The sequence below is a fragment of the Salmo salar genome, chromosome ssa01, assembly GCF_905237065.1.
Source record: "Salmo salar chromosome ssa01, Ssal_v3.1, whole genome shotgun sequence".
NCBI lineage: Eukaryota > Metazoa > Chordata > Actinopteri > Salmoniformes > Salmonidae > Salmo > Salmo salar.
This window is the reverse complement of record NC_059442.1, coordinates 29,311,772-29,335,809: the sequence shown is the minus strand read 5'-3', so window position 1 is coordinate 29,335,809 and position 24,038 is coordinate 29,311,772. Positions and strand designations below refer to the sequence as shown.

General features: G+C 42.1%; 1 protein-coding gene across 1 annotated transcript; it reads right to left on the bottom strand.

The window, feature by feature from the left end:
* Nucleotides 1-1,984: 1,984 nt before the first annotated feature.
* On the bottom strand, nt 1,985-22,482 carry LOC106596924 (proline-rich membrane anchor 1). Its single transcript, XM_045716276.1, has 4 exons — nt 21,504-22,482; nt 20,367-20,508; nt 17,095-17,221; nt 1,985-3,882 (listed from the first exon to the last, which is right to left on the bottom strand). The coding sequence occupies exons 1-4, from the start codon at nt 21,684-21,686 to the stop codon at nt 3,783-3,785; spliced, it is 552 nt and encodes a 183-aa protein (XP_045572232.1). The 5' UTR covers nt 21,687-22,482; the 3' UTR covers nt 1,985-3,782.
* Between the last annotated feature and the right edge of the window lie 1,556 nt (nt 22,483-24,038).

Below are 24,038 nucleotides of genomic sequence, written 5' to 3'. Positions count from 1 at the left end.
CTAACCCTATCCAAACCCTAACCTTAAACCTAAACCTAACCCTAAACCTAACCCTAAAACTAACCCTGAAGCCTAAATTTGCCTTTTTCCTTTTGGGGAAAGGCGAAATTGAGAATTTTTTATTTGTTTGACTATCCTTGTGAGGACATTTGGTCCCCACAAGGATAGTAAAACCAAACGCACACACACACACAGAGCAGCAAGGATATGCATGGGCTTTCCCTGATTTTAACTGCTGGAGAGCAAACAGTTCAGCCTTGCAGCTAACAGCCACAAACAAGAGACACACAGAAGCACTCACTGGATGTTTAATAACAAGTATACAGTATACTCATATAACCAATAGTGTGTCTTCTGATTGGCCATAATTATTCAATAGCACATAAGCAGCCTAAAATCTTGTAATTACAGAAATAATCCAATTTATTCCACAGTGGCTATATTACTGTAAAAAATATATGTCATTTTTTGCTAAACAAATAAGGTGATTATTTTCCCATTTAGCCCAGTGAAATACCTTGTATTTTATCTGGGCGAGCCACACAGAGCTTTTTGAGATAGAGAGGATCCGTGGTCTTCCTGTTCAGGCCTGTCAGATCTTCTTTATAACAGAGCAACTCAGAGTGCCCTGACTGGACAATGCATGAATGTTTAAATTGCCCGGAGTGTCCTATGGCATTATCATCAAGTGGCACATCTAAAACAGGGAAGGCAGACTAGTGTATAGTCTCTCATTCACATCTCTCTGTGGTGCTCTCCCTCTCCTCTCTACATGGCTCAGCTTGGACCCTGATGGACTTCTCCCCCTCTGAAGTGGTTGTGCTTCAAATGGTCTCCCTTTTAAAATGTCCTACAGAATTTGCAAGGAGAAAATGCTCAAGAATATTGACCAATTGATTCCTTTATGACCTAGCTACCAGACCCCATAGCTTTTTCCAATTCTATTATTATCTATTGTGGTGGGTATGTTGCACATATTCCCAGATTGTTGATCGATTTGGGTTTGTCATCTGTTCTATTCAGTCACGCATGTGGGTCAAAGTGGTCAGAGTGGCAGCAGAGCAGAAGTGGTTGACCAGTCCTATGTACATACCGTCGTCTGTATGCACAGAGAATGTCCGTGCCAAGACCTGACATCAAAAGAACCCCAGTGGCCCACAAGTTGTCCTGTTAGCATGATGAAGCCCCAGGGGGATGGCTGTGTTTGATAATAGCTGTTCATTAAAAATGAACAGTGTGAGACAGACTGAGAACACATCCTGCGCCCAGGGGGAGCCCCAGGAGAAGACCAGTGCGGAGCTCTCTGAGACACAGAAAGGAGAGGCACCATGGGTACAGGCTAAAAATAACACCTTTATCATTAACACGCAGTGGATTTATCAATGTTGTACCGTATGCCATTCAATTAAAACATGTTCTCATTTTGTCTCTCCTTTTTTTGCTTATGTGATAAGACTATAGGCCTATCTTTCTATAGACCTATTTACAATTGAAAAAGTCAGCAACTAAATCAACTGAATGTACATTATCGAATTTATGTATCCTTTTGGTATATAATGAAATAAATGTGCAATAACTTTTCATTGCCAAATATACATGAAAGGCTTGCCCCATAAACATGACAACATTGATTTTATTCTAATTGGTAGCACATTGTTTAATTTCTACTATGTATAAACATATTTTCTGTTACACTGTACATGTAATTACAGTCCAGAAGGCAGATATTTTTCAATATCAATATTTACATTCATGCATCCATGATCATTTCCCTCAATGTACAGTATTAGTGATGCGTCTTCAGTATCTGGGTACATTATAGGGTATATGGTAATACCTATGCATGCAGGGGTGGACTGGCCATCTGGCATTTCAGGCAAATGCCAGATGGGCTGCTCCATTTTTTTCCAGTGATTCTTGCACAAAATTACCATCTTCTGGCTAATAATGGGGTCCTCAGGGAAGAACATGGGCTGATGTGGGGCCTCGAGGAAAGAAATGGGCTGGTGTGTTAGAAATGCCAGGGCCAATTTTTGGTCCCAGTCCACCCCTGTATGCAAATCACAATGCAAGGTCTGTGTTTACAAAATTCAACAGTAATGGAACATTTCAGAGATACTGCCAGACATCCATCTATTGTGCTCTCTCTCTCACACACACTCACACACACATTATATACAGATGAACTGCACCTATGCCAAAAAGTATCTTAATAATTGATTGATGCTTTAAGTCAACTGTGTACTGTTTATAGCAGAAGGATGTTGAGGATGCCTGTGAGTGTGAGTCACATGTCCCTTTTGAGGCCATCCTCTCTGCAACTTAATATCCGGATTAGCCTCTGTTTAGAATCCTGTCCTCCACCACACAGCACTTGAGCCCTGGGCTCATGTGCACTGTTTCTATAGTGATGTGTTCTCCCCTTGCTGAAAGGTGGAACAATTAAGACTGAAAAATCACATCAGAACATGGCAAAGGGCTTCCCACTGTCCACCACTGCCTCCCCTGGCTGTCTAACCATTGAGATGTGACGAAACAAAATGTAATATAATGTTAGTATTGTAGGGGGCATTCACCTGTGATAAAGACTTGAGGGTAGTACAGAACAAGCTGCTAAAAGCATGGTCAGAAAGCACACATTCACAAACTTAAAACACAGAAATTCCCATCATATTTGCTGAAGACACAGGGGAAGAGAAAAAGGCATGTCAACCAGCAAGAGATGAACAATTGATACCCAAAACTCATTGCAGAGCAAGCTGAAGTGTTTACTGTGTCAGTAGCAAATGAACAGTGGGCTTCAGTGGAGGCTGGCTCATAATAATGGCTGGAACGGAGAAGATGGAATGGCATCAAAATAAATGGAAACCATGTGTTTGATGTATTTTATTCCATTCCACTAATTCCGCTCCAGCCGTTACCATGAGCCCCTCCTCCCCAATTAAGGTGCCACCAACCTCCTGTGGTGGGCTTAAAGCATCAAAACATTACAAATTAATGATATGATTACTAAATAATTCATAAAAAATAATAAATAACACATTTCAAATCATTAAAATGAAATTCATACGCAGACAATAAATACATAAATGAACAAATAAATAAGACCAGTTCTCAGCTGTGTTGTTGGTATGGAACATAGGAACTGACTTGATCCCCTTCTTTTACTTCACACTTGGTATGACCTGTATATATTTTTGAATTGCATAGTCAGATGATTACTATACATCCCAAACCACACCTGCAACTGTGACAGTGTTGTACAAATTCTGCTTTAAATATGAAAAAGGGTCAGAGGAGCATAGGTGAGAGACAGCCCAAAGAGTAAAACCTGCATGCACATTTTCTTCATGATTTGGTCCTCGCAACCTCCTATCCCATTGAAGTCCTTCAACGTCTGTTCCTACATTGTAGTTGCCTGTAAGAAGTGCGGAGATGTATAGATGGGTAGCCTAGCAGTCAACCATCCTCCTGTCAATGACACTTTGTGTTGACAACATGATGTTCAATCTGGTGAAGTCCTCAATTCACTTTATTATTAGTTCTCTGAATCCACTTCAATGTTTTTTTTATGTTCTTTTCACTACTTTCCTTTATCTGGAAGTTTCCTTTCATCCAGGCAACATGCTAAGAGAGAAGGAAAGGCGTTAATGTGTTTTAAACAGGTCAACCCCTGTGGCGTTCTAGGTAAGAGGGAATTGTTGCATTTTGGGGAGGATGGATGGTGGTGGTGGGGGGGGGGGTTATGGTTATGTCAATTCCTCTTCCTGTCAGTGAACAGTCTACACCACAGTATTGTTGGGGCCCATGGCCTTCTTTTTGCGTGCACTCATGGCATACTCTCCACGACTCATCCCGTTCTCCTCTTTCCGTTGTGGTTTCCTGCAAACAAACACAACTTATGTTGACTGAAACTGGACAGTTTCATCTCTTCATTCAAAGACTCAATCATAGATACTCTTACTGACAGTTGTGGCTGCTTTGCGTGATGTATTGTTGTCTGTACCTTCTTGCCCTTTGTGCTGTTGTCTGTGCCCAATAATGTTTGTACCATGTTTTGTGCTGCTCCCATGTTGTGTTGCTACCATATTGTTGTCATGTTGTGTTGCTACCATGTTGTTGTCATGTGTTTCTGCCATGCTATGTTGTTGTCTTAGGTCTCTCTTTATGTCATGTTGTCTCTCTTGTCGTGATGTGTGTTTTGTCCTAAATTAAAAATTGTATTTTTAATCCCAGCCCCTGTCCCCGCAGGAGGCCTTTTGCCTATTGGTAGGCCGTCATTGTAAATAAGAATTGGTTCTTAAATTAAATCAAATCAAAGTTTATTTGTCACATGCGCCGAATACAACAGGTGTAGACCTTACAGTGAAATGCTTACTTACAGGCTCTAACCAATAGTGCAAAAAAGGTATTAGGTGAACAATAGGTAAGTAAAGAAATAAAACAACAGTAAAAAGACAGGCTATATACAGTAGCGAGGCTATAACAGTAGCGAGGCTACATACAGACACCGGTTAGTCAGGCTAATTGAGGTAGTATGTACATGTAGATATGGTTAAAGTGACTATGCTTATATGATGAACAGAGAGTAGCAGTAGCGTAAAAGTGTAAAAGAGGGGTTGTCGGGTGGTGGGTGGCAGGACACAATGCAGATAGCCCGGTTAGCCAATGTGCGGGAGCACTGGTTGGTCGGCCCAATTGAGGTAGTATGTACATAAATGTATAGTTATAGTGACTATGCATATATGATAAACAGAGAGTAGCAGCAGCGTAAAAGAGGGGTTGGGGGGGCACACAATGCAAATAGTCCGGGTAGACATTAGATTACATGTTCAGGAGTCTTATGTCTTGGGGGTAAAAACTGTTGAGAAGCCTTTTTGTCCTAGACTTGGCACTCCGGTAAAGCTTGCCATGCGGTAGTAGAGAGAACAGTTTATGACTGGGGTGGCTGGGGTCTTTGACAATTTTTAGGGCCTTCCTCTGACATCGCCTGGTGTAGAGGTCCTGGATGGCAGGCAGCTAAGCCCCAGTGATGTACTGAGCCGTACACACTACCCTCTGTAGTGCCTTGCGGTCGGAGGCCGAGCAATTGCCGTACCAGGCAGTGATGCAACCAGTCAGGATGCTCTCGATGTTGCAGCTATAGAACCTTTTGAGGATCTCAGGACCCATGCCAAATCTTTTTAGTTTCCTGAGGAGGAATAGGCTTTGTCATGCCCTCTTCATGACTGTCTTTGTATGTTTGGACCATTCCAGTGTGTTGGTGATGTGGACACCAAGGAACTTGAAGCTCTCAACCTGCTCCACTACAGCCCCGTCGATGAGAATGGTGGCATGCTCGGTCCTCCTTTTCCTGTAGTCCACAATCATCTCCTTAGTCTTGGTTACGTTGAGGGATAGGTTGTTACTCTGGCACCACCCGGCCAGGTCTCTGACCTCCTCCCTATAGGCTGTCTCGTCGTTGATCTGGCCTACCACTGTTGGTATTACAGACTCAATCAGGGGCATGTTGAAAATGTCAGTGAAGACACCTGCCAGTTGGTCAGCACATTCCCGGAGCACACGTCCTGGTAATCCGTCTGGCCCTGCAGCCTTGTGAATGTTGACCTGTTTAAAGGTCTTACTCACGTCGGCTACGGAGAGCGTGATCACACAGTCTTCCAGAACAGCTAATGCTCTCATGCATGCCTCAGTGTTGCTTGCCTCGAAGCGAGCATAGAAGTTATTTAGCTTGCCTGGTAGGCTCGTGTTACTGGGCAGCTCACGGCTGTGCTTCCCTTTGTAGTCTGTAATAGTTTGCAAGCCCTGCCACATAAAACGAGCATCGGAGCCGGCGTAGTATGATTCAATCTTAGCCCTGTATTGACGCTTTGCCTGTTTGATGGTTCGTCGGAGGGCATAGCAGGATTTCTTATAAGCTTCCGGGTTAGAGTCCCACACCTTGAAAGCGGCAACTCTACCCTTTAGCTCAGTGTGAACTGACTTGCCTAGTTAAATTAAGGTTAAATAAAAAATAAAAAATAAATGTAACGACAGTAGAGGTGCATTATTTAACTTAAGAAAAAACATGAATCATTCTTCTCCTTAAGCCTGTGGCTGTTTACCTACGGAGAGATTGGATTTCATAGGCTGTTGTGGCTAGATGCACTGGTCAGTCATGCTCTCTAATAAGCTGAACATTAAAAAGTCACGTCGCTCTCAGAGCCACGAAAGGAGAAGATAAATCAAACAGAAGAGATGCTGGATGTGGCAATTAGACACACTCCATTGATATTCGATAACATTTTATTTTACCTCAGAGAAGAGCTTATATATACATAGAACATAAAATAAATACTAATACTGTAAATCTATGTGAGTGAGATTCCCTCTCTTGGTTTTATGCTGGTTATGCTGTAATGCTACTCTTTCTGTGAGCCACATTCTGATGCAAAACAAGCCGAAGCACATAATCCTCCGCTATTATTGGTCTGTGAAAAGCAGTATCCTTCAATGCAAGCCATTTTCATGCATCCCTCAGTGCTTTTGTGGTTATTATATTTGTCCAGTGTACTGTGTCTTCTATGCCGGCCCCTTCAGCTGCTCTCCTCTGCACGGGCTTATGTAACCCAGAGACAGATCTGAATACATTTAGTACAGTCATTGTCCCACTCAATACTGTACACTGCCTTCAGTGGCACAGTGGACCCTTAAGCTACATCTTAGCTCAGTGTCTCCTTCCCTCTCCTCTTAAAGCCACTGCTGGCCAGTCTGACCTGACGGACAGTCGTTCAGTCTAATCCAGACCAAGACTTTGCCCTGCCATGGGATCTTACTGGGATGACATTTAAATATTCTATAATATTCACTCTTAGGCATCATCCACAAATGCTATTTTTACAATTACTAATGCGATATTTTCTTGCATAAAGAGAGTATTTACATCTCCATGGATGTTACAAGTCTTACTGTAGTACTAACTTGGAGACACTGAACTTAGAGTCCACTCATTAGTATAACAGAATGGTCACTAATGAGTACTCAGTAGCTTCCTGACTAGCTTCTTGTCTGGGGGTGACAGTTGGCTTCCTAGGTCTCAGGCAAGGTTACCCATCACAGGAGACAGTGACAGTGATTCAATGCACTTCCTGTGTTGTGCTATCCGTAAATGTAATCTGTAGGAGTGTGTCCTGTAGTGGGCCAGACAGTGGTGATGGTGGTGGTGATGATGTCTACCCACAGACAGCGGCAGCCCTGCTGATAAACAGATGCTGTGTTCTCCTTCTGGGACCTAGGACAGCCTGGGAGAGGAAACTGCCGGGCCCAAGGGTACCAACACATCCTGTTAGGATATGATTGGCTAGTGCTGGTGTGTGTGTGTGTGTGTGTGTGTGTGTGTGTGTGTGTGTGTGTGTGTGTGTGTGTGTGTGTGTGTGTGTGTGTGTGTGTGTGTGTGTGTGTGTGTGTGTGTGTGTGTTTGCTTTCCCAAAAACCTTGGTGGTGATGGCTACCCACAGACAGCGGCAGCCCTGATGATAAACAGATGCTGTGTTCTCCCTCTGAGACCTGGGACAACCTGCCTGGAGAGGAAACTGCTGGGCCCAAGGGTACCATGGAACATTTTATTTTGCAACGTGACCCAAATGAACTACCCTCCAGTGCATGCATTATGACATTGGCTGAAATAGTATTCTCACGTAACTATTTCATGTTTCAAAACAATTTCTTTATCCTGAGGAAGGGTACTGCTATGGGATCCCTTATGGCTCCTAACTATGCTAATTTATATGTGGGTTACATGGAGAAACAGTCAATTCTCAATACTCTAAAAAATGTTATTATTTGGAAATGGTACATTGATGATCATTTTTGTTTGATGGAGGGGTGATGCAAAACAGCTCTAGGCGTTCCATGTTTTTCTGAACTCTTGTTCTGAGCACCTGAAATTCCCTATGCAATCTGACACACGTCAAATCAGTTTCCTTGATCTTCTGATTTTGTGTGAGGATAATGTTCTTCACACTGATCTTTACAGGAAACCCACTGATTGTTGAGCGCTGATAGCTGTCACCCGCTTCCCTTGAAAAACAGTTTGCCCTACAACCAATTCTGTCGAATCAAAAGAATTTGCAAAAAACAATCATATTGACAGAAACAGGGCTGAGATGCAAAGAAAATTAAAGGAAAGGGGATACAAAAATGGTCAGATCAATACTGCCGATGAGGAAATCCAAAACAAATTGAGACATGATCTCTTTCAAGGACAGTCTCGTAAAAAGAAACATTCTTGCCTTCTTACTACTCGCTATTCAAAGTGCTCTGAATAAATTAAGGGAATTGTTCACAAACATTGGCACATTTTAAGATCTGATGACAGTATAGGTATAGGGCTCCCGAGTGGAGCAGCGGTTTAAGGTGCTGCATCTCAGTGCAAGAGGTGTCACTACAGTCCCTGGTTCAAATCCAGGCTGTATCACAGTTGGCCGTGGTTGGGAGTCTCATAGGGCGGCGCACAATTGGCCCAACGTCGTCCGGGTTTGGCCAGGGTAGGCAGTCATTGTACAGTAAATAAGAATTTGCTCTTAACTGACTTGCCTAGTTAATTAAAGGTTAAATTGCAAAAATAAAATAGGTAATGTGTGTAACGATCGTCCAAAGGATTAGACCAAGGTGGTGAGTGTTCATCTTTATTTTAAATCGGAACACTTAAACAAAATAATAAACAAATACAAACGACCGTCACGTCTTGCAGGCTAAATACGAGCAGTACAAAATCAAGATCCCACAAACACAGGTGGAAAAAGTAGTCTTCCGCTACAAGACCATGGTGATTGCCTACGGAGCTGTGAAGGGAACGGCACCTCCATACCTTCAGGCTCTGATCAGGCCCTACACCCAAACAAGGGCACTGCGTTCATCCACCACTGGCCTGCTGGCCCCCCTACCTCTGAGGAAGCACAGTTCCCGCTCAGCCCAGTCAAAACTGTTCGCTGCTCTGGCACCCCAATGGTGGAACAAGCTCCCTCACGACGCCAGGACAGCGGAGTCAATCACCACCTTCCGGAGACACCTGAAACCCCACCTCTTTAAGGAATACCTAGGATAGGATAAAGTAATCCTTCTAACCCACCCCCCCCCTTAAAAGATTTAGATGCACTATTGTAAAGTGGTTGTTCCACTGGATATCATAAGGTGAATGCACCATTTTGTAAGTCGCTCTGGATAAGAGCGTCTGCTAAATGACTTAAATGTAATGTAATGTAATGAAAAAGGCTGCCTAAGTATGGCTTCCAATCAGAGACAACGATAGACACCTGCCTCTGATTGGAGACCATACCCGGCCAAAACATAGAAAATAACACATAGAATGCCCACCCCACACCCTGACCTAACCACATAGAGAAACAAACCCTCTCTCTCCGGTCAGGGCGTGACAATGTGTTTTCAGACCCTACTTTGTTCGTATTCACGCGGGGCCGGAATCTCTGAGATCAATTGGTAAACTCTGATTTACCATCCCAAAATACCCGCACACAACATCTGGCTGAACTCAATGCAATGGCACTTACAGTGGCAAAAAAAAGTATATGAACCCTTTGGAATTACCTGGATTTCTGCATAAATTGGTCATCAAATTTGATCTGATCTTCATCTAAGTCACAACAATAGACAAACATAGTGTGCTTAAACTAATAACACACAAATTATTGTATTTTTCTTGTTTATATTGAATACATAATTTAAACATTCACAGTGTAGGTTGGAAAATGTATGTGAACCCCTAGACTAATGAATTCTCCAAAAGCTAATTGGAGTCAGGAGTCAGCTAACTTGGATGTTGGTTGGAGCTGCCTTGCCCTTTAAAAAACACTCACAAAATTTGAGTTTCCTATTCACAAGAAACATTGCCTGATGTGAACCATGCCTCGAACAAAAGAGATCTCACAAGACCTAAGATTAAGAATTGTTGACTTATATAAAGCTGGAAAGGGTTACAAAAGTATCTCTAAAAGCCTTGATGTTCATCAGTCCCCGGTTAACCTGTTAGGGCTAGGGGGCAGTATTTACACGGCCGGATAAAAAACGTACCCGATTTAATCTGGTTATTACTAATATGCATATAATTATTGGCTTTGGATAGAAAACACCCTAAAGTTTCTAAAACTGTTTGAATGGTGTCTGTGAGTATAACATAACTCATATGGCAGGCAAAAACCTGAGAAGATTCTGTACAGGAAGTGCCCTCTCTGACCATTCCTTGGGCTTCTTGACTCTCTTTATTGAAAATGTAGGATCTTTGCTGTAATGTGACACTTCCTACAGCTCCCATAGGCTCTCAGAACCTGGGAAAAAGCTGAATGATGTCATTGCAGCCCCTGGCTGAAAAACATTAGCGCCTTTGGTAAGTGGTCTATCAGAGGACAATGAGACTGAGGCGCGTGCACGAGGCGACCCCATGTTTTTATTTTCTCTCTCTTTGAACTTAAACATGGTTTCCCGTTCGGAATATTATCGCTTTTTTACGAGAAAAATGGCATAAAAATTGATTTTAAACAGCGGTTGACATGCTTCGAAGTACGGTAATGGAATATTTAGAATTTTTTTGTCACGAAACGCGTCGGGCACGTCACCCTTCTTTACCCTTTTGGATAGTGTCTTGAACGCACGAACAAAACAGAGGATATTTGAACATAACTATGGATTATTTTGAACGAAACCAACATTTGTTATTAAAGTAGAAGTCCTAGGAGTGCATTCTGACGAAGAACAGCAAAGGTAATAACATTTTTCTTATAGTAAATCTGACTTTGGTGAGGGCTAAACTTGGTGGGTGTCTAAATAGCTAGCCCTGTGATGCCGGGCTATCTACTCAGAATATTGCAAAATGTGCTTTCACCGAAAAGCTACTTTCAAATCGGACATAGCGAGTGCATAAAGGAGTTCTGTATCTATAATTCTTAAAATAATTGTTATGTTTTTTGTGAACGTTTATCGTGAGTAATTTAGTAAATTCACCGGAAGTTTGCGGGGGGTATGCTAGTTCTGAACGTCACATGCTAATGTAAAAAGCTGGTTTTTGATATAAATATGAACTTGATTGAACAAAACATGCATGTATTGTAAAACATAATGTCCTAGGATTGTCATCTGATGAAGATCATCAAAGGTTAGTGCTGCATTTAGCTGTGGTTTGGGTTTATGTGACATTATATGCTAGCTTGAAAAAGGGGTGTCTGATTATTTCTGGCTGGGTACTCTGCTGACATAATCTAATGTTTTGCTTTCGTTGTAAAGCCTTTTTGAAATCGGACAGTGTGGTTAGATTAACGAGAGTCTTGTCTTTAAAATGGTGTAAAATAGTCATATGTTTGAGAAATTGAAGTAATAGCATTTCTAAGGTAATTGAATATCGCGCCACGGGATTACACTGGCTGTTGCGTAGGTGGGACGATTTCGTCTCACCTAGCCCATAGAGGTTAAACAAATTGTCTATAAATGGAGAAAGTTCAGCACTGTTGCTACTCTCCCTGGGAGTGGCCATCCTGCAAAGATGACTGCAAGAGCATAGCGCAGAATGCTCAATGTGGTTAAGAAGAATCCTAGAGTGTCAGCTAAAGACTTATAGAAATATTTGGAACATGCTAACATCTCTGTTGACGAGTCTACGATATGTAAAACAGTAAACAAGAATGGTGTTCATGGGAGGCCACCACGGATGAAGCCACTGCTGTCCAAAAAAAACTTTGCTGCAAGTCTGAAGTTTGCGAAACTGCAACTGGATGTTCCACAGCTCTACTGGCAAAATATTCTGTGGACCGATGAAACTACAGTTGAGTTGTCAGGAAGGAACACACAACACTACGTGTGGGGGAAAAAAGGCACAGCACACCAACATCAAAACCTCATCTCAACTGTAAAGTATTGTGGAGGGAGCATCATGGTTTGGGGCTGCTTTGCTGTCTCAGGGCCTGGACAGCTTGCTATCATCGACTGAAAAATGAATTCTCAAGTTTATCAAGACATTTTGCAGGAGAATGTTAGATAATCTGTCACCCAATTGAAGCTCAACAGAAGTTGGGTGATGCAGCAGGACAACGACCCAAAACACAGAAGTAAATCAACAACAGAATGACTTCAACAGAAGAAAATATACCTTCTGGAGTGGCCGAGTCAGAGTCCTGTCCTCAACCCGATTGAGATGCTGTGGCATGACCTCAAGAGAGCAGTTCACATCAGACATCCAAAGAATATTGCTGAACTGAAACAGTTTTGTGAAGAGGAATGGTCCAAAATTCCTCCTGACCGTTGTGCAGGTCTGATCCGCATCTACAGAAAATGTTTGGTTGAGGTTTTTGCTGCCAACGGAGGGTCAACCAGTTATTAAATCCAAGTGTTCACATACTTTTCCCACCCTGCACGGTGAATGTTTACACGTTGTGTTCATTAAAGACATGAAAACGTATAATTGTTTGTGTGTTATTAGTTTAAGCAGACTGTGTTTGTCTATTGTTGTGACCTAGATGAAGAACAGATAAAACTGTATGACCAATTTATGCAGAAATCCAGGTATTTACAAAGGGTTCACATACTTTTTCTTGCCACTGTACAAATCTAGATCCTTCAAACACTCCCAAACAGGGAAAGAGATCCCAATCAAAGGTGTTATCACGTGTTCCACTAAGGCAGTTATTTATCTTATTTGTCCTTGTGGAAAAAATTACTTGGGCAAAACGAAGCGCAAATTAAAAGTAAGACTCTGAGCATCGTAGCACCATTACGTGCAAAAACTAGATGTACCCAGTTGCGGCCCACTTTTTGGAAGCAAACCACTCTATTTCATCCCTTTGCTATATCGGAATCGAAAACGTCACCCTCCATAGGCGAGGGGGTGACCTTTTCAATGTATTGTTAAAACGAAAGGCCACCTGGATCTTTAATTTAGAGACCATTACTCCATTCGGGCTCAAAGTAGAGTTTGATCTCCTGAGGTGCTGACCTGTTGCACCCTCTACAACCACTGTGATTATTATTATCTGACTTTGCTGGTCATCTATGAACGTTTGAATATCTTGGCCATGTTCTGTTATAATCTCCACCCGGCACAGCCAGAAGAGGACTGGCCACCCCTCATAGCCTGGTTCCTCTCTAGGTTTCTTCCTAGGTTCTAGCCTTCCTAGGGAGTTTTTCCTAGGCACTGTGCTTCTACATCTGCATTGCTTACTGTTTGGGGTTTTAGGCTGGGTTTCTGTACAGCACGTTGTGACATCGGCTGATGTAAGAAGGGCTTTATAAATACATTTGATTGATTGATTGATCTGAAGCCATTCTTGTGATTATTGTGTTTTTTCTAGCCATTGTAAATCATGTTTGTAGGACAATGTAGCCAAATTGTATCTATGATCGTAAGTTATCCATTCATGCTTTTTTATATATTCTATTTATACCTCTAAATCAACCAATGAAATCAAGCCACAGCTGGCCATGATTACAGACACCTGTGTGTCCTTTCAAACTATTTAAACTAGTGACCCGCAGTGTTTGTCATTATACCCTGATGAAGACAGCCTGTCGAAAAACGTTGGTTATTAAATTATTGCATCTGAGCTCCTAGAATGTGCAGCTCTCCTTTTCTTTTACAAGGGCCCAAGGGTACCAACACATCCTACTGGGACATTATTGGCTGGTGTGTGTGTGTGTGTGTGCCTGCGTGCGTGCGTTTGTGTGTGCGTGCTTTCATGATTGGAGATAGCTAGGGGAGTTGGGATACACCAGACTTTCCCACTGAAGTCTCCATGGACCACTGAAAAGGTGTTTTAAGCCCCCATAACTTTCTCCACTGGCACTGACCTAGTCTCGAGTCAATGATCATCAATGTTTTTCTAGCAGGCCACCATAGAGGGCAGGGTGTTCGGGCCTCACAGCGACCTCTACCCAGCCCTTCAATAATAGATGTCATGCTGTTGACACGTGGCAGGTGGCTACACAACACTTCACAGGTCAGATTAATATTTCATATCAAAGCTGTGCAATCGCAGCACACGTCCGTTTGAAGTTTGGGGAAGGGATAATGTTGAGGTTGGGACATGTGTTGAGCTGTTGACAGTTATTCTCATCCCATCTGGACATTAGAGGAACATGCTACTGTTTAAAGACCCCTCATAAAGGGTTTTTCACTTTTCCCTGTTTCGGAAGTGGTTGTAGTAATGAAATATCATAAAACCAGAATAGAATATATATACTTTGTAATAAATTCATTAAAGATACAGTATATTTTGCTTCCTAATGAAATCTTTAACTGAATGGTTATGCTGGATTAACCCTGAACATAAACTGTCCTGATTTGTCCTCCTTGCTGGACACAAATCCCAGAGGAGCAAGTAATTGAGAAAAACAGGCACAGTGTGTTGTCTTGTTTTGTTGTGGTGTTTAGATTCCCCGCATTGCTGACAGCATGGACTGCAGCATCATGTCTGCTGTTTGGATAGCACAGCACTGTCACGCAGCACGTCTGAATCCTGCTCTCCATGCTCACAAACATCAACTCCCTTGATGTTATGAACTGAATTGAATGGAATTGGATGAAATGGGTTTCGTCCAACCTCCTTGCCTCTGACAAATGACTGGCGGAATAAGATTATGAGACAAAAAAACAAAAGGCCAAATGTGTGCAGGCCAGCTAAGGGACAGCCGGGGCTTGCAGAGATAGCTCCTCTAGTGTCTGTGCTGCTGGGGCCTTGGCCACACTCCAGCTGATTTTCATTGGGAAAGCCTTGAGCACTGAGGGGCTGGGTTTCTGTTTTTGTCACTGACAAAACCTCTCTCACATTGTTATTGACTAAGACACCCAATTACTGCTCTTTTCCCAGCTTTGGTAGACAACATTCATCTGTCTCTGTTTCTCTGACTCTTTTTTTCTTTACATTCTTTCTCTCTCTCTCGGTCAGAGAGGATCCATGACATTTTTCAAATCAATATTTTTTATTTTTTCATTACCTCTGTTTCCTCAGACTGATTTGTTATTGGCTCAGGGCTAATGTGGGCAGTCAGACTGGACCTTAGCATTTCTCCCTCCTCACTCAGTCACAGGGGATGGAGGCTTGGCGAGGCACAAAGTCTGCAGTCACAGAGCCCACCTCCATAAGAACTTCAGGACACGACCCGCTTACATGTATAAAAGATGTAGCCTGCGACTGAATGACTGCGCAAATTATTTCATAAATAATGACTTGGGTTTGGGGCTACAGCGGCCCGTATTGCAACAACACTTTCCTGCCATAGCTGCATTAAAAAAGGTGCCCCTTGGCTACAGAGGGGGCTGGTGAATTGCCATAATGAATTCCAGAGCCAACCTCCCATTACTTCCACTGCCTGACTTTGCCTGTTTGTTGTTTGAGAAAATGATAAATATAATCCTACTGAGGAAAGACATATGTAGCATCCACTCTTTACACAGTTTTATGAATAACAATTTGATGTATTCAAATAATGTGCAAAAACGTGTCCCCAGCTGTGACTGTATGTATTCTTACTGCACATTTATATATTCTTTAGTCACACTGTGCCTGTGTGTGTGTGTGTGTGTGTGTGTGTGTGTGTGTGTGTGTGTGTGTGTGTGTGTGTGTGTGTGTGTGTGTGTGTGTGTGTGTGTGTGTGTGTGTGTGTGTGTGTGTGTGTGTGTTTATCATGTGTGTCTGTGTGCACAGTATGTGAGTGTTTAAGAGTCTGAACATGTGTGTCTGAGTGCCTGTGTGACACTGCCTGAATGTCAGACAAGGAATTAGGTCTTGGTTGTGCTGCAGGCTAAAACCCCACATACAGTGGTGGAAAAAGTACGCAATTGTCATACTTGAGTAAAAGTAATGATACCTTAATAGAAAATGACTCAAGAAAAAATGAAAGTCACCCAGTAAAATACTACTTGAGTAAAAGTCTAAAAGTATTTGGTTTTAAATATACTTAAGTATCAAAAGTAAATGGAATTGCTCAAATGTACTTATGTATCAAAAGTAAAAGTGTAAACCATTTCAAATGTCTTATATTAAGCAAACCAGACGAACAGGCAGGGGCACACACTAACACTCAGACATAATTTACCATCAAAGCATGTGTGTTTAGTGAGTCCGCCACATCAGAGGCAGTAGGGATGACCAGGGATGTTCACTTGATAAGTGTGTGAATTGGACCATTTTCCTATCAAAATTTAACGAGGACTTTTGGGTGTTAGGGAAAATGTATGGAGTGAAAAGTACATTATTTTCTTTAGAAACACAGTGAAGTAAATGTAGGCAAAAATATAAATCGTAAAGTACAGATTCCCCAAAAAACGACTTAAGTAGTACTTTAAAGTATTTTTACTGAAGTACTTTACACCACTGTCCACATGGCCTTTCCTCCGATGAGCCAATCTAAACAGGGGGAAATAGTTCACATCATCACTACGCCGACAGGGTCATGGGCTTTCTCCAGTAACCCATCTTGCCTTTACTTTCACATCGATTCAGTTGCTAGTCCAAAAAGCTCTGTACAATTATGCAATTCAAAATCAGCCCACGCCAAGAAATAGAACAGGGAAGTATTTCAATGTCTAGAACACTACTGACAGGAACTGCTGACTATAGCGCGGGTCTTTCAGATCATTGGGTTATTCCCAGTAAGATTATAGATATCATTTCCATCTAACTTGCTTTATGGAGAAAGCTGCATTGTGCAACATGATGTATGATATCCAGAATTAATGAGTGACAGTGTAATGACTCTGCTGTAGGTAGAGCTTTCCAGATGATCCCTGTGACCTGTTCCATTACTGTGACCTCCGAACACCCTCTGACCCATAACACAGGCCACGTGTCCTTCTTTAGAGCAATAACAACATGGCAATGACATAGCAACGACCCCCAGAATCAAATCTTTTTCACTGTCACTAATTATTGTTGTAACCTGAGCAATGTTTCAGGTTGTGTTGAAAGCTTAATAAAATGCAGAATAACTGAATAGGAAAGGAATATATATGTTTTTTTTGTTTAGATTGATGTATTCCGAATGGATGTCGGCTATGCGAATGACACGACGCAGTCTTTTCCATGCCAATCTTCTTGAAATAGGTAACTGACATACCTCTTTATGGCCTTGTAGCAGATGATCATGGCTGAAAGGAGGAAAACAGCTGAGGCACAGCCCACCGTTCCAAGCACTAGGATCTCCATCCACCATGGCCTCAACAGTGGCAGAGGGGACTCAACCACTGGGAGTGATGAGGAGAGGGGGATGGATAAAGAGAGAAAAATACAGTTTCATTTTCAAACATCATTAGCCTTCTAACACAGCACTAGCACTTGGCTGCTTATCGAGATTAGATTATCATGCAAACTGCTTTAGCCTAGATACTGTGTTTGTCCTACAGTATGTATTACATCATAAATGCTTCATAGACAGCCATTCTGTCTTAGGACGGCATGATGAAAGCTCATGATTAATGCAGCAACACCACACCCCATGTTTTAAATCAACTTGCCAGTGATCTGATTAAAAATGGATTGATTCTCAACCTTCTATTACTATACTATTACACCATAAAGCTCTGGGCCTGATTTGCTTCCTAACTCCGGATAGCAGGGTAATGCTCACCTGTTCAGCAGATTCTTAGGTTAAATGTTTAGAGATATCTAACCCTGCTACATGAATCATTTAAAATGCAGTCAACCTTTAATACACAAGCACTCCATGTCCAAACTGATTCCACCTACAGGAGCACCATGTTATGGTCACATGTCTGACTGAGGGTTAGGACTATGCACAAGTACAAGGACACACACTAGGGAACTTATATTACACTCAGTGCAGCTTAGCAACGAACAGTATCTGAATGGTGTACTCCATGCCCTCACCATCTCTCTAGACCTTCCTCTGTTCTCTCTCAACATGTTTTTTCTCTAGCCACGTGCTGTTTTCGCTCTCTCTCCCTTTCTGTCTCCCCTTTTTATGAATGTGAATAGCCTACCATGGAGATAGTTAAAAGCTTTGTGGCACTGACAATACTGCTCAGTTTAGGGGTCCCCAGCAATAAGCATGCCTCACTCTGTCTGCGGGGGAATCCATTTTACGATATCTAAGTATTAAAACATGAACTGAATATAGCTCCCCAACCCACTGCCAAGAGTGTAATGATGGCTGGGTTTAATAATGTAGGTTTATCATCCAGTAACAGAGAGAAAAGCAATAAACACATCCCATGCATTCAGAGTATAGTTTTGTTGTGAATGAGAGGGAGGAATTGACTCCATGGTAACACACAACCCTTAGCAATGCTGTGGAATATTGAAACACTTTAGATTTATCCAGAGCAAATGACATGGCACGTTTCTCCCCAGCACACCACGTCATAAGTCAATTTGAATGTAAAATCTCCTCTGAGCCCAACTTCAGTTTTAATCCTGCATTTTGGATTCAATTCAGTCAGGGGTACGGATCTACTTCAGTGCGATAAAGCTCTCTCTTTTGAAGGGACTTCTGAGCCATTTTTAGAGCACATACTTTTCCTCAACACTGCCAATTTGCCTCATTTAAAACTTTTTGTCGATACAATCGCTCTCATTGTCCCAGTTCTTCATGCATATTCATGTATTATTTTGGGACCAGTCCAATCAGCTCCCTTATGCATCTGGCACACACCAAAACGAACAGATTTTACAGCAGCAATGATTACAGTTCAATCCTTTAAGTAGTATGCCTCTGTTATTTATTCACAAAGCTCTCACTGAGGCCAGATGACCAGTGTTTTGCCTCCTTCCCAATACATGAACAACATAAATACGTGGCTTCTTCCCAGCCTTCCATAGACTATGATAGAAAAATGCTATTTTCACATTTTACTCCAAGAAATGAATACTTTTTTGCCGAGCCAAGAGGTTTTGCTTTGCCATTGTAATGCTTCTCCTCTTTTCAAACCACATAATAAATACAGAACGACATGCTGAAATGTACAATCAGAGAATTCAGAGAATCTCATAGAATCATTCAGGGAACCTTCCATGCAGAGGCCTTGACAGTAGTCACAGAAAGATCTAGAACCATAGAAAAAGAACAACAGACATGCATAAACATACATACATATTGTGCATCTATGTGTATAATGCTTTAGATTCATAAACAGGGAATTAGAATATGGTGAGACGACACACAGCCAATAGACTGTAGACCACGTTTACAGATAAGACCTGGTGGAAGAGTCCTGCATTAATGATGGACGTTGTGGACTTATACATCAACAGGTGGCAGATAGGTAAGTTAGAGTCACAGTGGTCACTGACAGCCCTATCTTCTATTCATAGATGCCTCACTTGGTAATTTAGGAGGAAAAAAGGCCTATCTGAATTGACCAGACAGAGGAAATCATTTCATCTGATTGATTGAACCCGTTCCACAGCTGTCTGTTGAGCATTTAATGATGAAGTGCTCCTGCACACTCTCAGAATGAATTGTTTCGGCTGACTGATTTTCAACAGTCTCAGTTTTAACCTGGGCTGAGTGCACAATCAGCAATGCCTGTCCCATATTTCATAGCACTGCTCATTACAGTATTCATGACAACATACCAATCATATCACCAGTTATATTGACAAACTATCCTCTTTCCACCATCGCAATGTCATACACTGATTCATATAGTTGATACAACTAATTTGTCAATGACAAGAATGTCCCAGTATCAGATCAGAAACATATCTGATCATTAGTTAAGCACTGAAATATGTTGAAGGAGACATGGAAACCAGTAAGGCAAGAAACTCAGGAAAAATACAGAAAACTGTGTGGCAATGCACAAGCACACACACACACACAGTCAGTGGTCCCACCTTCACTTACAAAGCGTAGACGGGACTGCCGGGACAGTTCATTAGCCTTCTTATCTGTATCAAAACCCTAATTTAATTAACTCATCTGTGTTTTAACAAGGGGGTCCTCGAGGGGAAACCCAGCCACTGAGCCTGGCAGCACAGGAGGCAGAGATTTCACAGGCAACTGTGTACTCCCGAAGGTAAAGCCAGGCACAAATGATCCCTCTGTTCTGCTGTGAACATCCTGCCGGATCTAGTATCAGGCTTGTAGTCTTCTCAGAAAAAGCCTTTCTCCGTCCACACACACCACACTCTTCCACTACTCAGAAACCTCATGTGAGAAGATGCAAACACTTCATTCCACTACAGATGGTCTGGTAGAAGATCAGAGTAGCAAGACATTTAAAGTGAAAAGGTTTAGATAGATACAGGCACTGGAAGTGAGCCTGTTGTGAGTGAAACAGGTGACAGTGAGACAGGATAGTGAGACAGGAGAGTGAAACGGCAGAGGCTGGTTGGTGTGGTGTGAGACAGGTGTGAGTTGAGCCTTACCTGTGGCCAACAGTAGCCGTGGGGGAGGTGGGGGAGGAGGCGGGGGAGGAAGGGGAGGGTAGCTTCTACACTGGCATGCCAGCTGGCAGTGTTCGCTCACTTTCTCAGCTACAGTCTGTGAGCATGACCTCTGGAGTTCACCCTTATGGACACACAGAGAGAGAGAGAGAGAGAGAGAGAGAGAGAGAGAGAGAGAGAGAGAGAGAGAGTTTCACTATTCATTGTGCATTCAATCATTTTACTTTCATTATCCACCCCCAAAAGACATATTTCTGAAAAAGTCTGCCTTTTTAATGATTAAAAACGATTGCGAGATGAGAGCTTAGAATGTTAATATATGCCTACGGTAGGCTACCTACTGAAATGTCCTGCACCATTAGTGCATCAGCAAACTAAACCATCAGGGTTGTGGTTTGGAAACCTCTGGATTTCCACTCAGTAGTACCCAAGATCCTATCCCTCTACTATATTGCTTCCCCAGAAGCTGCATTCATAGACATACTGGATGGTATCATGCCTACGGCTGCAACCCTCTCCCTCAGAGAAACCACCCACCAACAGAGTGGGCAGCAGGCTGCCCTGAAGAGTGTGTGTGGGTGGACTTGGAAACTCGAGCAGATCACATTACACATGAACCCTGGCAACATCCAGCGCCTGCACAGCCGGCTCACTGCTCTCTGTAGGCAGCAACAAGGGCCAGGGGTTAGAATGCTGATCCTCAACATCATATTCCAGATGGGAATCTATAGCTCACTATGTGCTACTTTCCAGGAGTCTACTACTTTATGCCTGCCTTCCTTTGTGTGTGTGCATGTGTGTGCGTGTGTAACAAATCAGTTAATAGTATACTTCACATGAAAATATTGCATCAACTGACTGGGAACTACAGCTGCTTACCACTCAAAACTTCTCCATAGTTGGTGCAATAGTGTGAGGGTGCAGAAAGGCACGAGGCACATCAATAAACATAGCGTGTGTTTTTTAAAAGTATATATTTGATATAACATAAAAATCTGACAAGAGCAGGATCAAAAGCTGCTATTACCAAAAACACCCTAAAATAGAGCTCCACTTACGTTTGTGTAATAACTCGCCATGCGTAAAATTACAATAGGCGCGCACGAACACAATACCTACCTGGCATGAGAGTAAAACCAACGAGAGAATGCAATGACCGAAAAGAAGAGGCCAAAAACGTAAAATAAATGGTATTAGATCTTGGACCAGCATTCCTCCTGAGCTCTTCTCGAAGACACTAGACAGCGTAGCGAGTAAACAAGCACGGTATGCATAGGATTGGACCGTTTGGGAAATTCTCATCCACCCTATCCAAGTCGTCGGCGATATCTGTGACTGGCGTCTCCAGAAATAGTTTATGCCATATTAATTTTGCTCTTGAATTTCCGTTGTCGGTGGCATATGACAGGCACGGAAAGCAGGTGACCAGACAATCCCAATAATTCATATATCTAAAGTTATTTATCTGGGTACTCAAACCCAATCCGAATAAATGCGCTATAGGTCGATGTCCAGCGCTGTAAATCCAACCGATGCTCCGTTACTCCGTGTGATGTGAGAGCGGTAAACAGGACATAGGCTACCTTACATTCTTGCCTGTCAGCATGCATGTATGCAAATACTCAAGCCATCGAAGTTTAAGCAAATGATGAAAAAATATCCTTAGAATTACTGCCCAACACAACTCCCCAAAATAGCTGCAGCCCCGTAACACATTTCCTCAGCTTATTTACTCAATCTTACTGTATTTACAAATATGTGCAACTCTGGAGAGCAGAGCAAAGGGTTAAACTGATGCATCCCTCTGCCTAAAGACTATAGATTAGGCGGAGAGCCTCACGGTACCATCGCGCATTCAGTGGAAGTGTAACTCGCACTTGACGTCCTCGCGTAGTGCCCTTCCTTTCAGCTCATACTTGACTGCGAGTAGGTTCCGACCTATTCTCGAATACCACGAATGGTAGGAAAAGTTGAGCAGACGAGAGAGATTTATCGAGACACGTAGGTCGAAATGCCCAGTATGCAATAAAATAACATTTATGAATGGTAAGAATAATGTTCACACCGGTCTATCCCGTTTAGCGGCTAGAAGACGATGAGAGCGGGTAGGAGGGATGAAGCCATCTGAGGAAACCACTCTGAAGACTGGATGGAAGTCAGGATTCAGATGTGGGCACATAATACACACAATAATAGCATATTGTAGAATATGTATAACCCATATTTGTATATACAAAACAATTAGAGTAAAATACAGAAACATGTTGCCTTTACAGTAGTCCAGGCTATATACTGCGGTGTGAAATGTGGACATCAAGACTCAAGCTTAGAAAGCAAAATGTGATTTTTTTTCAAAGTTTGTGTGAAAAAGTATAGTAGGCTAAATTATGTTTATTCCCCATATCTTCCTCTTTGGATGGGACGCACTAACATTGGGGCCAATTGCAGACCCTACAGAGGGAACAGTAGGAGAGGAAAGTTACATAACAATTTCGACGTGCATGCAGTCGTCTGTAAATAACAGACACCGTTATCCATAGTCCATGTTTACGGTGTCTCTCTCACGACCTCAGTTGACAAGCCAATGTGGTGCTCTCAAAACATGAAGTCTAAGCAGCTCTGTCCATATAATTATCCTCTTCCTCCCTGATCAGCACAGAGTGGAGAGGGTTTCTGCACACTAAAGGTCAATTACTTCCTTTAACAAGAAAACTGCTCTTAACACTTTGGAGGGGAAAACACAAGACTCTTCAAAAGGTTCATTGCAGCTGTTACTTACTGTGATTGTTTTTGATTGAAATGGTAAAAAATAAAAAATAAATGGCTTCTAAGCAAAGGGCAATTTCTAGCACTGTCTGGGAGTGGTCTGATTGGGGAGTGGGAGGGGAAAACTGAAAATTTGCCATTATTGGCAGAGATGTTTGGAACTTTTTTGTCATTGGTCTATTAAAACCTCTACAGCTTCTGTGGGTCCCCTGCGGGATGGTTGAGCTAACGTAGGCTAATGTGATTAGCATGAGGTTGTAAGTAACAAGAATATTTCCCAGGTATAGACATATCTGATATTGGCAGAAAGCTTAAATTCCTGTTAATCTAACTGCCCTGTCCAATTTACAGTAGCTATTACAGTAAAATAATTCCATGCTATTGTTTGAGAAGAGTGCACAGTTCTGAACTTGAAAATGTATTAATAAACCAATTAGGCACATTTGGACCATCTTGATAAAAAAAATGTTGAACAGAAATACAATGGTTCATTGGATGAGCCTAAAACTTTGCACATACACTGCTGCCACCTAGTGGCCAAAATCTAAATTGAACATGGGCTGGAATAATACATTATGGCCTTTCTCTTGCAAAGATGAAACGCATGTTTTTTTTCTTTGTATTATCTTTTACCACATTCTCCTACATTAATTTAACATTTCCACAAACTTCAGTGTTTCCTTTCAAATGGTACCAAGAATATGCATATCCTTGCTTCAGGTCCTGAGCTACAGGCAGTTAGATTTGGGAATGTCATTTTAGGTGAAAATTGGAAAAAGGGGGCGGATCCTTAAGAGGTTTTAACTAATTTACAGCATGTTGATGTTACCATTGAAGGCCAAAACTCCATCCCACTAAAACTGGTTAAAATTATAGACAGTCTTTTCA